Consider the following 15268-nt stretch of genomic DNA (forward strand, 5'->3'; position numbering starts at 1 on the left):
TGTTTTTGAACATGAGTCGAATATTGTAAAACATTCATAGCGCAATGAAAATCTTGATTCGTCGAAACGAATAACGCTGTATATACCTCTGGGATTTATAGATTTCATTGAATCCACAGCTTGCAAGTCTATGGGAGGTTAAACCCTCGGGACTGATTGGCGTAAGCGTAATATTAATCCTTTGAAATATCTCGGTCGCCTTTCGCCCATCGCTCGAATTAACATAAGCCTTTATTTATTGACAAATTCGGAGCGACGCAATGAGCTCTTCCGCGATAATCCCTACGGCAACGGTGCACCAGCGCCGGACAATTTGTAACACATTAACTGTGAGACCGGATTCGGTCAACATTTATTAATGCCACTCTGTGTCACAATGTAAGAAACAAGAATTAAAGTTGGAAAATAATTTTTTAATAATTAAAAAAATTTATAATTCACAATTTAAACGAGACTCAACGAGATTAATGAGATTATTCGCCGCGACTTTTAGGAAGCTACTATTTTACGATTAAGATGCAATTAAAAAATAATTTATATCTGATAGGTTTCAGAAATAAAATATTCAAAACGCAAACATCTTTCTCGGCTTAACGCTGTTCCGCTAATCTCATCTGAGCTATCCATTCTCTCATCTTTCCTCTCCGTCAACGCTTGAGGGATCTTTCTCTCGTTTTTTTTAGAGGATTTCTGGTTTGGGCGGTCGTAGAAAGTATCGCGGCTGGGTGGTCCTCTCGGTGGCTGCATTGAGACGTCAGCGCCGAAGTAGCCTGCGCCAAAATCCCTCGCGTGCGTGTGTTCACTCCCCGAATGTCCCGCTACTTTGAGGTGAGACGCCGTTTGGCGAATAAATAGGCAGAATGCAGCTCGAGCATAGGGCAGGTTCTAGATAAATCCTGAATCGTTTACGAAGGCACGACTCGAGTTATTCTTCAGTTTCAACGCGCGAGAGCGCGTATCATTTGGAGAACGCGGACCGTGCGCTGATAAGATGACGGCGACAAAAGAGCTCGAATTAGGAGACAAGCGCGGTAGGGAAAGAATGCGATGACGGAGGAATGTGGAGCAGAACGGAGCGAAAGGTGACAGAGATATGCACCAACGGAATGCGTACACGCGATAGTAACACCTAGTCGTGAAATTAAGTCGTAAGGTTTTGCATGCTCTAAAAACTCAACTGTTCTCTACCTTTGACATTTCTTTCAACTTTCTTAAACTATAACGCGCCCGTGCTGAATCGCCCTGCGCTGTTACGCAAATTCGCACTATTACAAATGTGTACGAAATTTTCACGGAACCGCCGGCTCTATGATCGTCGATGATTATTCGCCGAGTGACACGGTTCTCTCATTTAGCATACGCATTTGCAAACAAATTGCCGGCCGTATTTGCCCGACGATATTATCGCGGTGCGCCGCCTTAACGGCTTACGCGCGTATATGCAAAACGAAAAATTACGCATGTGAACTGTTACTTTCTTACGTCATGCCATTAAGTCCGCGTAAAAAGTGGCCGGCCCGGAAAGCCTCGCCGCCGAGCAGCCGAGAGTATTATGCGATTTGACACGAATGTCTGATCGCAATGATGGGGCGCCCGACGTTAACAATTCGTAATAGCCGGGAATTATGTCGGCGATGGGCGGAGAGAACCGCGGCCGCGCTCGAATAGTCAATAGTACTTTGAAGCGCTTAATTTCCGCGACGCGGAGCCATGCATGCAGGTGAGAGTGCATAACCACCGGTGCGGCAACAATCTACCGTAACAACGACGCGGACGATACCTCGGGGAAGTAGCCACTCGGCAGGAGTCGCATGATTTTCTTTTTGTAATTTGTAATTGGGGTCCTTTAAAAAAATAGCGCGCGCGTAGCGCGTACATGGTTTCTTCTAGTATTCTTAATATTATATGTTGTGGCTTCTTCTTGACCACAGTAAATTAATCTTTCACAATACTTGTACTAAAAATAAAGTTTTATTAAAAAAAAAACTTTATATAATTTTCAATCGCCTTTAAAGTATCTTTGATAAAGTATATTTATCTGTCTAGTAATTTACGCTTTCATGTGTTTTATTTAGATATATATAATTAGATAAATAATTAGGTTGGACACGTTTTAATACTTGGTATCCAGTGTACGTGGCGCAGAAACTTTCTTCCCGTTCCGTTTGTAATGTAAATGCATACGACAGTGGCGATTATTCTAAATTTAGAATCCACGCCCTTTTAAAATGCCTCAACTGGAGCATTCTGGATTTTATTTCTCTCTTTTTTTTTTTTTTTTTTTCGTGAATAAACGCCGCCGTCACGTATGCTATTTTCGCGAGGTACGTGCACGAGGCGCGTTCTCCACGCGCGTCGGAAGTCCTATGGACTTTGACAAATGTATGCCCCATGTTCGTCCCAGCAGCGGCTTACCCTCTCGGAGACGAAGAACTCGACTCGTAGGATTAACCCAATTCCATCTTCCCACGAGTAGCGGCGTGTTCTTCTTTTCGAGAGCGCCGCGCCGAAATGCTCGAGGCGGCTCTTCGGTGCAGCAGAAGCTACGGTCATTTTGCACGTGATACTCGGCGTTTCCTTTTCGTCCTTGTTTGTTTCGTCTTCTGCTAGGAATAATAAGCGGGTGGAGTCGCCGTTTACCGGAAAAGGAGGCTTCCGACGATCATTACGTAGAACCGTCGTCCTGCGATCCACCGCGCGCGATAAAGTAATAAAACCCCGCCGCTGATTACGCGTACGTTCAATTTTATTTAATCGCCACAATCGCGCGTTATGCTTAGGACGCACGCGAGAACATCTCGTGGCGGCGGGGCAATATTAGATAATTCGTCCAAATGATGCGCCGACGTTAATGCACGGGTAATTCGATTCGGTGCTTAAATTACATCTCTCTTGATGCCGTGTGAAATTCCTAAGATCGCGAATTAGTCGCCAGCAGCACCAAGAGGGAAAACAACTCAATTAATGATCAACCTGATGGCAAGGTGTGAGGAAAATCGAGAGCAAAATCATTCGAGGAGCATGCAGCTTCGTAGTTGCAAGCTTCTCACGTTTCCTGTCGTTTCTTCGTCCGCAGTCTGTCTCCGTCTGCATGTCGTAAACTATTACCGATTCCCAGCGTATCCCCGCGTTTGCTCGATGTCCATTGTATGCGGTCGCGTCTCGAGCGTAGCTAAGCTCGCCGTTCCAATGACGGATCGTCGAACCACGATCGGGATTAATTCCTACGAGGGACGGGCCCCGTGTATCCGCATCGACGTGCATATATGCACGGCGCGGTGTGCCAGCTGCAGCGGCTCGCGCATCGATCTCGCAATATGGATCGGCGGATTATACGAGGTGGTTGGTCGGGTCCCGCTCCTATAAGACCCCGTACACGAGACGAGGCGCTCGTGACATTGCACTGTCTATGATAATACGACACGTAAACTCCATAATCCGCTCTACCAGCGTCGCTCCGTGCGATCTCTCTCGCGAGATCTATCCGCGTGGGAGATTTCCCCCGCGACTTTTACGGGCTCTCACCGATATGTCGGAAATTTTGCAGTTACGCGAAAGCCGCGACGAACGATCGCGTGAAGAGTTCCCTTCTCGTGAGAGAGAGAGGGAGGCCTTTTTGTAAAAGAAACGCGTCAAAACTGGAGTTTTAATTTGACCATTTAATATAAACATTGAAATTCACAAATGGCACGGGGGATCGTTATTGATGGAACATTTAGTTAAAATATCTATCTTAATTTAAATCATTAAGAAAACTGCGGAGTGAAATAATCCGTAATTAAAATTAAAATTGATGACACGAAGGTTAATTGGAAATACTAAATTTCGATATGCGGCAGTATCAATTTTTTATCGTGATACTTTATGCAAATTTAATTGAAGAATTAAATTAACAATATTAAACTTAAATTGATCTCCTTTATCCTTCCGCGGACCACCGTGTGCGCTGCAATAATTCTTCACTCGCATACACCCGGTATATAATAGCACATCAGCAACAAACATAGTAGCTTTAACACACCGTGACACCCTCGGGGTCCGAATGATTTCAATAATAATAGGGATTTCGGTATTAATACAGCGGCGCGTTCCTCATATCCTTTGATCCCTTGAGCATCCGGGTTCTCTCGAGAATACCGGCGGAACCTCCGAATGTCTTTCGCAAGAGGAACGAGCGGAAAAGCTGTCTCTCGCGATCGTGGGAAAGCGTGTCCCGCACGAATAATATATGCATCACGACGACGCGATCGCGCGAGCATTTCTCCAATTAATCGCGCCGCTCTCGGAAGACCAGACGGAATTAATTTATTTCCCTTTTACTCGATCGCAGGGAGGCTAAGAGGACGGAGGGGGGGGGGAGGGAAAGGACAGATAAACCGCGGGCGATATATAATCTACGGTAACTTCGCGTATCGATTAATAATTGCGCAATCGACAACGATCGCCGGCGTTATTCGGGTTACGACAACCCGCAGTATCGTTATTGATTACGTTCGCGCTCGCCGCGGTTTACGAGCGGCGGGTCTGCGTGTTCCTCATTTATTTGCTACGACCGTGACACGTATTAATTGCGAGAGCGGTAATTTAGATTCGTCCTTGCGGGCGCTTGCGATGTACAGGTGCTGATGGAGGGACTGAAAACGGACGTGTTCGGTGTCAGTTTTGCGTAATGCGAAATTGGACACTGTCGGCCTGTTTGTAGGTTCCGGTAAAGAGCACGAGTACGCGGGTGCGCGTCTGTGTGCGTGACAGGAACCTGCGTTCATTATTACGCAATTCGTGTCGAAGTGATGGCTGTTTATTGCGATCATCGCTTAAGAGAATCACACTCGGCGTTCAAAACTTCGTTTAAGGTACGTGACAAAATATAATTAAGAATATTTTAATTATATAAAATAAAAATGTTTAAAATAATAATAATATAAAAAAAAAATTAATAATAATAAAGTAGCCGCGAGAAAACGACGTATTCGTCCCAATTGAGGCAGCCAGTTAAGCGCAATTATCGCGGGCAGTACCCAGCATCCTCGCGTTACTTGATAGTGCAATTAACGTCGCCTAGTCGAGGTCCCGCGTGTGAAACACGCGCCGGTGAACGCGAGCGAACGAGCGAGCGAATGGACGATCGCATTAATCGTTAACTATCTCGTACGGCGCGATGCAACGACGCTTTAAGCTGCCTGTAAAAGCCGTATAATGGGTGACAACTGTAAAGTTGCGGTTGTATCCAATTAATTTTCTTCCGGCGCTACAAAAAAAACGATCACGTTCGCGGCACGAGTCGCGTGATGTTCGCCCCGCGGAAATTCATAAAAATTAATTCGACGCCACGAAGACGACGAGGATCCGCGACACGCGACCGGAACGCGAAAAGAACGTTGTCCGAGAGAGATCTGTAAAGTCTTTAGGTCTCGTTACTTCGCGTAGAATACTTTAGATGTACAATTGCGAAGAGATACGAAACGTACAGTAAACTTAGTCAATTAATCCTATTAATATTTGATGGACAGAAAGCTTTAACAGCAGTGCATTAGAAATACTTCTGTATCGTTAATGTTGGAAAAAAGAAATTTAAATGATAATATAGAAACACTAGAATAAGTGGAGGCTCGAATAATGGCTTGAAATAATTTATGAATTTAATTTAAAAGGTTTGAGTTTACGCTTGTGAGAAAAAGACCGTCCACGGAAGGTGCACTAATTGGGCATAAGCGTAACTATATTTTCTGTTCATCAAAGAAGTTAATGAAGTAATTCACGGACGATTTATCAGCTGGGGGTTTTAATTTAACACCCAAATTACCTCTTGACTTATCTTCCCGGCGTTACCGCGCGTCGTAGGTAATTGAGGTATAAAGAACTTGAAAACTCGTATCGCGAGGCTTGTTATAGAAACCGTGGGATTTGCTACGTCGCGAAGAAATGCGCTTTAAGTCGGTCGAGGTCCGCGACGCTTCCTCATCCTCGGCCTAAGACCAGCTTCGCAAGTATAACGGGTGTGATACAAAGTATGCGCGTGGTCATGACGTGACAGGGGGTTCAACGGGGACACAATATTCCTCGCGACGTCCAATAACTCAGGCACTCGTTACAATGCGATTCTAACAATTATAAATAACCTGCGGCCGCGGAGATTCGCACGAGACATGATCTACGATCACGGGTCATTGTTAAGAATTTTCGCCGAGTTCTTGGACGGAATTATTCTCAAACGACCAGGCGTTTAAGATTTTATAAATTTGCAAGAAATATAAAAATATATAAATAAGAAAAAAAAGTATTTAACGTCTACCCAAATAAGGCGTAAATTTTAATTGCAAAATTTGCATTCCAGATAATTATTTTAAAAAATTGTTCATTGTACCGAATACATAAATGCGTTACGGTATGAACAATAAAATGTACACGAAAAATACAATGCGCACTACTAATATGGAGCTACAGCCATTGCGGCCTGTGTATTACAGGATACACTAATATGGTTTCGCGAATCTCGATTGAAAGCGAGATACATACGTTATGAGACTGTATGTCGGTCTCTTTGCATACGCATTGCCTCGGCAAAAAAAAATATCAATTCCTCTAAAAAATTTCTTTTCTACATTGCGTCATGCAAAAAGCAATTCCCTTCCATCAGTATGTTTAAATCTCTTCGTTTGGATCACATATAAAATTAAAACTTCGAAGATTAAATTATAAGTCAATATTATAAACTTAGAAGCTCTTAATTAAATATATAAACCAGTGAGACTAAATATTCAAAAACTTCGTTTTTCCTTTATTAATACGTACCTAATATCGAATTAAAATAAATTGTGAATTTATATTACTTTAAATGAAAAAGCATTGCACTAAAATAAAAATTAACAGTGTAAACTGAAAGGTAATTTAGCTTTTTCTTTTTTTTTTTTTTTTTAGATGAAAATACTTGTATAATAGATATATCGTAAGAGGTAGTTTATTAAATATAAGACGTATATATTTTACTATAAACATTTGGACACTTTTATCGTTACTTTCTCTAAAACGTAGTCATTATATCGTCTGTAACATAGTACAGTTGAATTATTATTATAAATACATATATGTACACATGACCACTTTAGAGGCAGTTTTGCCAGACGATAAATTTATCATTTTTCTTTTCTCAAATAAAATATTAACAACAAATTATTATTTAACTCTGATTATAACACATTACATTATAAGCCCTTTCACTCATTGGACGGTATTCATAGTCCACTATTGTATTTAAAACTGTCTTAAGCAGTCTTATTTGATTTTTGACTACACACAAAGCTGTATTAACATAATCGAGCATCATGTAAAACAGTTTTAAAATAAAAACGAACTATGAACACCGGCCGCAGAAATTTAAAAACAATTAATATTCCTCAAAATATTCGAAAATCGAAGTTTTAATTTTAGTCAGCATAAAGCACGTTTAAAAAGTACGCTGACGAAAGCTATAAATCATGTGTAATCGGAACAAAAAGTTATGTATTATTTTATAAAATTCGCTATAGAGTAATAGAGTTGTAGAGTAATCTATCTAAAACGTCTAAGCAAATAAGCGCTTAGAAAGCTGTGAGATGGAGCTTATTTGCTCAGAAGTTTTCAATTAATTAATTGATAACAATTATGATTTGTACAAAATAATACGTACTTTTTATATCAGATTCACGTAATTTACTTCCGGCCTTCGCCATGACAACTTATTTTTTACATTCTGTATATGTACAGAGAAAGAAAGAGATTTAATCGCATTTCTAGTTGAGATAACATCTCTGAAACAAAGAAAAAAAACAAAAATTACGTTTTAATTTTAACAATATATAAACTAAAAATATATGTAAAAAAATATGAAAAAATACATAACTATTAACATTAAATATCAAAAGCTAATTATTAAATTTAATATATGTAATATATAAATTTAATTTCTTTTTAATATTCTAATAAAAGTTTCTTTAAAATATATATGTACGTCTGTGTCACTCAAACTCATTCAATTAAAAAATTAACGTAGATTTAACTTACTATAAAAGCATTGTCGTAGGATTTTCCATTAAATTTTTAAAGGCAGCTAACCACTGTGCACCTACTGCACCATCAACGGTACGATGATCGCAGCTGGCAGTTACAGACATATATTGAGCACTTGTAAAGCTATAAAATATTGTACATTATTAATATTTGTAAACCAGATATTATCAAATTAAATTTAGAGAAATAAAATATTGCAATTTACCCATTTTCGTTTTTAGCAGGTATTAATCTAGTCTCTGTGCCACCTACAGCAAGAATGATAGATTGTGGAGGATTTATTATAGCTGAAAAATTTTTTATTCCAAACATGCCCAAATTGGACACAGTAATGGTTCCTCCTTGAAATTCATGCGGTTTTAATTTGCCATCCCTCGCCTTTGTAGCCAACTCTTTCACGTCTTTGCTGATTTGAACAATACCCTTTGTGTCAGCACTAAACACTATGGGAGTAATTAGACCGTTATCAGTACTCACTGCTACACTAACGTCCACATTATTATATCTAGAAGAAAAAAAACAGTACATTATTTGAAATAATTTTTTTTTTTCTTGTAAATTGTATCAAATTATGTACTTACTGCCGAATTACATCTCCTAACCAGGCGCTGTTGCCCTCTGGTATTTTTTTACTCGCCATTGCTACTCCTTTGATAATAATGTCATTTACGCTCAATTTTATCTTATCCTTTTCTAATAATTTATTAAACTGTTCTCGCATTGCCAATGCAGCGTCCATTTTTATGTCCACAGAAAGGTAATAATGTGGAATTGTTTGCTTGCTTTCCGATAGACGTTTGGCAATAACCGCGCGTATATTTGATACAGGAATATCTACTCCTGCAGGTCCACCAGTTGCAGTTATTGATGGTTGTACTGCTGCGCCTTCCAAATCTTTAGATGTTACAGAGCCAAATAATCCTGTTCCCTTCAAACCCTATAAAGAATAAAAAATACAAATGTTAAATTAACAAATTATTCGTAGAAATATATATTTAGAATATTTTAAATATTCTTAATTTTAATTAATAATAAAAATAAAATTGAAAGAATGGAGAAATAGAAAGGCAAATTGGCTCGTACTTGCCTCCATTCTTTCAATTTCATTTTTATATAATTCAGCAATCTTGCAGCACCTGTAAACTAAGGCCTCTCTCAGTTGCTAATTTTCTCGCTAATGGACTAGCATATATTCTTTCTTCAGACGATGATGTGATAGAAGGAACTTTCGTTGTAACTGGTGGAGTTGGGGCAGGTGGTGCTGCAGGTGATGACGGTGAAGTAGATACTGTCGGACTTGCTGGTGTAGGAGATTCAGCTACTGTATCATCTTTAAAGTCTTTGAACGCAGCTACATTAGATTCATCTTGTACAATAATGCACACCAGTTTGCCTATAGGTACATTTTTTGATCCTGCAGGTACTAATATCTTGGCTAGATAACCTTCCTCTGGAGTTTCAAATCCCATAGTAGCTTTATCCGTTTCAATTTCTGCTAGTAAATCGCCTTCATTCAACTTGTCACCTAATGGATCAAATATAAAAAGTCCATGTTTCACAAACAATTTTTTACTTTTATAGAAATTAAAATCTATATCTGTTACATCATGATAATAATATATAACTTTACCTTCTTTTTTTTGCCAACTGATTATTGTTCCTGTTTCCATAGTGGGAGACAATGCTGGAAGCGGTACTTTGATATGATCGGGATAGTCGGCATAAAACCTGAGTTGCTGCTGCCATGGTATTGACACAAAACGCAAAGCACTGTGATGCTGAAGTCTTAAATTAATATATTACATTTTTTTTTTTTTTTGTACGTGATAAATTGTTATAAAAGTTTCAACAAAATTAATACTCCGATATTAATACTCCGAAACTAATGTAAAATAACCTTAAAGATAATTGCAAAATATGAAAGGATTTACGAAAAGATACGAATGTAGAAACAATTTTAAATGGTAGATGCAATACCTCTGCTGATATTTTCTGTGAAGACACCGGACAACTATAGATCTTGTGCTGGTTCGCACAGAACCACGGAGGATCGCGCGTGCCAATCCATTACGTATGCTCGACATGGTTCGTATCATATCAGGACTCTCAACAGTATCACAGGCCGGTTTGGAAGCCTTTAAAGTCGAACAAATCGATACGATAAAGTTCACTGGTAACGCGATAATGACAAAATGCCAAATGTGCCGTCCGTCAACAAATTTAACGTACCGAGGAAAGAGACCAGATGACGGACGATTAAATGCCGAGAGGTCGTCGACAAGGTCACGTGATCTCAAGTATTGAGTACGTTCAGGAGACTCGAGGTACGTTCCTTTTTTGCTGACGAGAGAATAAATTTAGAGCGGACGAGTTTTCATTCGGTTCGCGCAGAAATATATTCGGAGTACTTTTTCACGCCGTTAGCCAGCAACTATGATTAGCTAACCTAATAACTACGATAATATAAATGGTAATTTAATCATGCACTCACAGGTGATTGAGAAATTCGAACAAATTGATATAAATCCGTCGATACCTGGGTTACGCGGTACAGAGCAGCATCATTCCAAAAAACGGTGAATTTGAAATGTAACAAATCTAAAAGACAACTTTTTTTAATTAATTTAATTAGTTTTCTACCTAAAAAAAAATCGTGTTGGTTCGTTAATCGGCTTAGATAGTAGTACAAGTAGTAGAGTTTTAATTAAAATTAGAAAAAGTAAATTAAGAACTGAAGGCACACGTGTTACAACATATATTTTCTGATAGCTTGTATCCCTGAGGTATATCGTGGCCTACGATATTACTCTCTTATACAATTTATAATTTTATATAAAATAAATAATATACATTATTTGATACATACAATGAAAGATTGATTTATTATATTACAACTATTATTAACAACTAGTGATTTGTAAGCATCACATCGAAGTCGAGCCTACATCAAGACCAGTTAAAATGAGGCATTGGTCTTGTAAATGTTTTATATGTGACGTCAGGCATGCATTTTCTATATATAAATCCTTTACCAGAATATCAGCGCTTGCTAATTTATCAGCCTATTAAAAAAAAAAAATTATTACAATATAAACTGTTACATTTTATTACATCTATTATATTAAAAAAAATATATATATACATAAACGTTTGTATCGTACCTGATCGACAGTTGTTTGAACTTGTATGTGAAGTCTTTCGTGAGTATCACGTAGAAGGCACTGTAATTCACAAACTTCCACCTGGTGCTGCATCATGATACCTAATAATAGCAGATTATATATTATATTATTATTTATTTTTAGTAATTTATTTTATTATAAATAGTACTAAAACATAAAATCATAAAATAAAAGAACCTTACGTTGCAACAATTTTTCGATGTACTGCCGTTGCTGTTTAATATAACGTTGCAAATGCCGTTTCTTGCGTTCTTGAGTATATAGTTTCATTTTTAAGTTTTGAAAAATATTTAGATCGACGCAACCAACTTGCTGCTGACTATTGCTCGGCGAACGTGTACAGTTAGTTTCTTTTATTACATCATATATTGATTTAAATTCTGACTCGCCTTCCTTATCTCTGTCTGCTACCGCAAACGCAGTTTTAACAGCAGCAGTGGCAGCATGCGGATTATTGTGACATATCTTTTGATCCTGATTTACACCTCTTATTACTTTCATAGAACATTCAGTATGCCTTGTATTGTACAGATTATGACCATCAACGTGATCGTTTTGTTTCAACAATTTGTCGAGATTATTAGATAACGGATATTTTGCCGAGGTGTGACACATTTGATTATTTGTGTCACGTAAATCAGTATTTACGAACGTTTCACTTGTTGATAAAATACTAGACATACTGGAGGATTTGCAGCGCGACGAATCCGAAAAAGTGATTGAAGAAGCTTCGTCTGGTACTTGTACGTAGGAATCATTTGTAATCGGTTGCTCTATCAGCTTTAACTTTTCACGGAGGTCTTCAATTTCTAAACTTTTACGAGAGATATCGTCTGAAGTTTTTATTTTCCATTTCTCGAATTCCTCCTCGAGCTCTATATACTGAAACATTAAAGAGGGATAAAATATTTTTATTAATAAAACTATGCGTGTATTCATATGCACATTTCCGAGACACGTGTGGCAAAAAGGTTCAAAATTAAAAAAAGAAATATAAAATTGTGCAATTTTGTCTTATCTTACCTGTTGTTCCAAGTTAAATTTTTCTTCGATAGGCGACAATCGTCCGTTGCTTTTTGATTTATCCGAAGGACTAATTAATTCTTCGTATTCTGTAATTTTATTAATGAGCTCAGCAAGTTTGTCGTCACTGACTTTTTGTTCCTGTTCAAAGAGCTGTCTCTCTTCTTCTAATTTAGCAGTCCAATAATCCTCACATTCTTCGTATTCCGCTTTTAATAGATCTAAACTTCGCTCGAGTTCTTGACAACGTTCGGACAATTGCTTCTTCTCGGTTTCTAACAATTCCACGTTTGCCGTCATGAATTTTGAAGCATTTTCAACTTCAGTAACGTGTCCCTCTTTATTCGCTTTGCACTGATCCAAGGAATGTTCTTCTTTTCGCGGTGGATAATCTCTAAGACTCGTTGCTTTAATTTGCGTTAAATTTTTAGCATCCTGACTGTCAAAATTATCCAAATCTCCCACGCTACTCGACATTGTCGTACGTTTTATAGAAGGTGGTTTCGGCATTTTCGAAATTACTAAATCTCGTAAGGATTCGTTAGCTCGTTCCTCACATTCTATTTCAAGTTCAGACGCTATACTTTTCCCGAAATCTCGTACGGTAGGATAACGTAACGCATTGTTTGATCGAAGGCCAGTGATCAATCTCGATACGTCGTCTCTCAGGGCACACTTTTCCGGTAAGCATTTTACACTGGGCGATAATACATTTTCCAGATCTTTTACAATTATGTCCCTGAACATCTTGTACGTTTCTACAGTTCCATCGGAGCTAGATACGTCGGACTGACTTTCGCCATTTACTGCCGACATACCAAAATCATACGATGCTCTCTCATTGATCTGTCGTTGCATCTGGAATTCTTGTACCGTGTGGCAAGAGTTTCCACTTTGATGATCTTTATCGAGTTGTAAATCATATGCCAAAGACGACGGCAGCATCTCCTCGTATCTTGTATCTTTGCCGTAACATTTTAGGCTTTCCAATTCCGCGCCAAGTTCGTCGTTTTGATCTCGCAGAAGGGTCACTTCAGACTGCAACTGTTTAATGCGATCGATAAAAAAATTAACTTGTTCTTGTTGTTTCGCTTCTATGCTTTGTATCTCATCATGTTCCGCGTCCAATGCTTTTATTTGAGCTAATAGATCGTTATTAGACTGCTGCAACTTTTCAATCTGACTAAGAAACGTTTTATTTTCCGCTTCGAGCATTTGATTCTCTTGCAAAATGTCCACGACTTTATTTCTCATATCGTGATTTTCCTTCTGCAGCGTCTGCAGTTGATCATCTTTTGACTTTAGAGCTGCAGCATCCATCTCTCGTTCGATACTGAACTGATCCGACAGTTCTTTAGCGATCTCGGCGCAACGTTGCTCGCTGTGTCTCTGTAGATCCTTTTTCGTTTTTTCCACTTGAACGTGATACTCGTCGTTCTCTTGCGCCAATTGATTCGCCCGTTCGTTAGCTTCCAACATGTCAATTCGCATCTTCTCCTTTTCCACCTTCAGATTGTCTATTACGGCAGTTAAATTGCGTTGTTCATCCTGATAGACAATCATCATTTCCCGTAATAGCCGAATATTACTTTCAATCGTACTATTGTCGAACGATTCGTTCAAACTCTTGAGTTCGTCGCAAATGACATTTGCTATTTCGGCAAGACTGGTATCCAGAGTATCGAGATTTTCACTTGACGACAGAGCGGTTGCATTAGAAACGTCCGTAGCCTTCTTCTCTTCTGCTTCATCCGAATCCCTGTTCGTCTGCATCGGGTGAATTTCACAAGACACGCGTGTGCTAAAACCTAACGTATTTACATCACAGCTCACAATACTATTTCGAGAGAGCGCAATGTCCTCTCGTAAAATCTTTATGCATTTTCTTTTCTGAAATACAATTACAAATTCATCGAAGCTTATCAACCCGTCGCAATCGTGATCGAGATTTTCAAAAATAGATTGCGCTATGTGCTTCGGTAATTCCGGAATTTCCAAGCAGCTCGATATAAAGTGCATCGTTTCAGAATCTGCATTTCCTCTTAAATGAACCTTAACTCTCTCCCATAGATTTGTTAATTTATTCTCGTCCATTGTAACGTTAGCTCTCATATCGCGAAGAGAGACTTTCGAAGCGCTAGTGACCAAAGGTAAAGCTTGATCTTTCTCAATATCAGGCTCGCATATGTTTAAACTATGATACGGCTGTACAATATGCTGCTTATCAATTAACGATCCTTGAAACTTCCTCAACAAAAGTAATAAACCATCTCGGAATTCCTGAAAGGTTATCGTTCGCTTATTCGACTGGTGTTGGAAAATACACAATTTTAATTCGTCAACCAATTCGTCGAGATGCAATTTCGCACAAATGGAAGAGAGATCGTTCTCGTCGAGTTCATCCTTTCCTTTTGTCAAACAGCTTTCAAACACAGCAAAAAGCTGCTGCTCGTAAAGATCGCTGTTGTGTTCAGCCATACCTCTCGCGCATAGTTTTCAGGTTAATTAACGACGATGCTACAGGCGATACATCTGCAAAGAATAATAACTATTCGGCATAATATATTTAATTACAGTTTTATAAATAGCTTCGTATATAAATATAGACGTATTTTGCAATATGTACAAAAAGATATATCCTTTTAAATAATTGTCTTATGGGCTGATAAAAATCGTTAGGTTGTACACCAAATAATTACTTTTTTCGTGTACGTATATGTATATATATATATATATATCATAACTCGTAGTTTAAATTGTAAAGACAAAATAAAAATTGCCAAGCGAAACGCACAAAAGATTTACAAGACGTCAGTTACTTTATAAAACATCGTTATAACCTGACCTACCAATTCCATTTGAGTTGCAGCACATATCTGTGTATCTTGTATTACATTTGCTAGATTATATTTTACGACGCTGAGCAAGTTCACAGATTAATAAAATTTTTAACGAAAGTTTAAACGATCTTATTTGAACAGCACATTTTAATATTTGACACGAAATTCTTGACATGA

At 38.4% G+C, this 15268-nt stretch overlaps 2 protein-coding genes across 6 annotated transcripts; both read right to left on the reverse strand.

Moving 5' to 3' along the window:
• Positions 1-6278: 6278 nt before the first annotated feature.
• Positions 6279-10366, reverse strand: Muc (dihydrolipoamide S-acetyltransferase muc). 3 transcript variants are annotated; one of them, XM_070657029.1, is made up of 8 exons: positions 10276-10366; positions 10024-10181; positions 9677-9831; positions 9183-9571; positions 8628-8983; positions 8252-8551; positions 8041-8169; positions 6279-7787 (listed from the first exon to the last, which is right to left on the reverse strand). In XM_070657029.1, coding segments are annotated over exons 2-8 (1449 nt in total). In that variant the 5' UTR covers positions 10143-10181; positions 10276-10366; the 3' UTR covers positions 6279-7786. The 3 variants fall into 3 exon arrangements, with proteins under 3 accessions (XP_070513130.1, XP_070513128.1, XP_070513129.1); XM_070657027.1 differs by having other exon boundaries at positions 10024-10291; XM_070657028.1 differs by lacking the exon at positions 6279-7787 and having other exon boundaries at positions 8040-8169; positions 10024-10291.
• A 412-nt stretch (positions 10367-10778) lies between these two features.
• Positions 10779-15248, reverse strand: Bsg25d (blastoderm-specific gene 25D). Of its 3 annotated transcripts, none has more exons than XM_070657020.1 (5): positions 15101-15248; positions 12252-14783; positions 11411-12110; positions 11208-11308; positions 10779-11108 (listed from the first exon to the last, which is right to left on the reverse strand). In XM_070657020.1, the coding sequence occupies exons 2-5, from the start codon at positions 14727-14729 to the stop codon at positions 10971-10973; spliced, it is 3417 nt and encodes a 1138-aa protein (XP_070513121.1). In that variant the 5' UTR covers positions 14730-14783; positions 15101-15248; the 3' UTR covers positions 10779-10970. The 3 variants fall into 3 exon arrangements, with proteins under 3 accessions (XP_070513121.1, XP_070513122.1, XP_070513123.1); XM_070657021.1 differs by having other exon boundaries at positions 15097-15232; XM_070657022.1 differs by lacking the exon at positions 15101-15248 and adding an exon at positions 14951-15089.
• Between the last annotated feature and the right edge of the window lie 20 nt (positions 15249-15268).

Source organism: Cardiocondyla obscurior, linkage group LG05, assembly GCF_019399895.1.
Source record: "Cardiocondyla obscurior isolate alpha-2009 linkage group LG05, Cobs3.1, whole genome shotgun sequence".
Taxonomy (NCBI): domain Eukaryota; kingdom Metazoa; phylum Arthropoda; class Insecta; order Hymenoptera; family Formicidae; genus Cardiocondyla; species Cardiocondyla obscurior.

Coding starts and splice junctions, on each gene's coding strand:
- Bsg25d (XM_070657020.1), bottom strand. CDS start 14,729: ATGGCTGAACACAACAGCGATCTTTACGAGCAGCAGCTTTTTGCTGTG. Junction 12,111..12,251: donor AATTTAACTTGGAACAACAG/GTAAGATAAGAC, acceptor TTAATGTTTCAG/TATATAGAGCTCGAGGAGGA. Junction 11,109..11,207: donor TTCAAACAACTGTCGATCAG/GTACGATACAAA, acceptor TTTTTTTAATAG/GCTGATAAATTAGCAAGCGC.
- Muc (XM_070657029.1), bottom strand. CDS start 10,142: ATGATACGAACCATGTCGAGCATACGTAATGGATTGGCACGCGCGATC. Junction 9,832..10,023: donor CACAGAAAATATCAGCAGAG/GTATTGCATCTA, acceptor TATTAATTTAAG/ACTTCAGCATCACAGTGCTT. Junction 8,170..8,251: donor CCTGCTAAAAACGAAAATGG/GTAAATTGCAAT, acceptor AATATTTTATAG/CTTTACAAGTGCTCAATATA.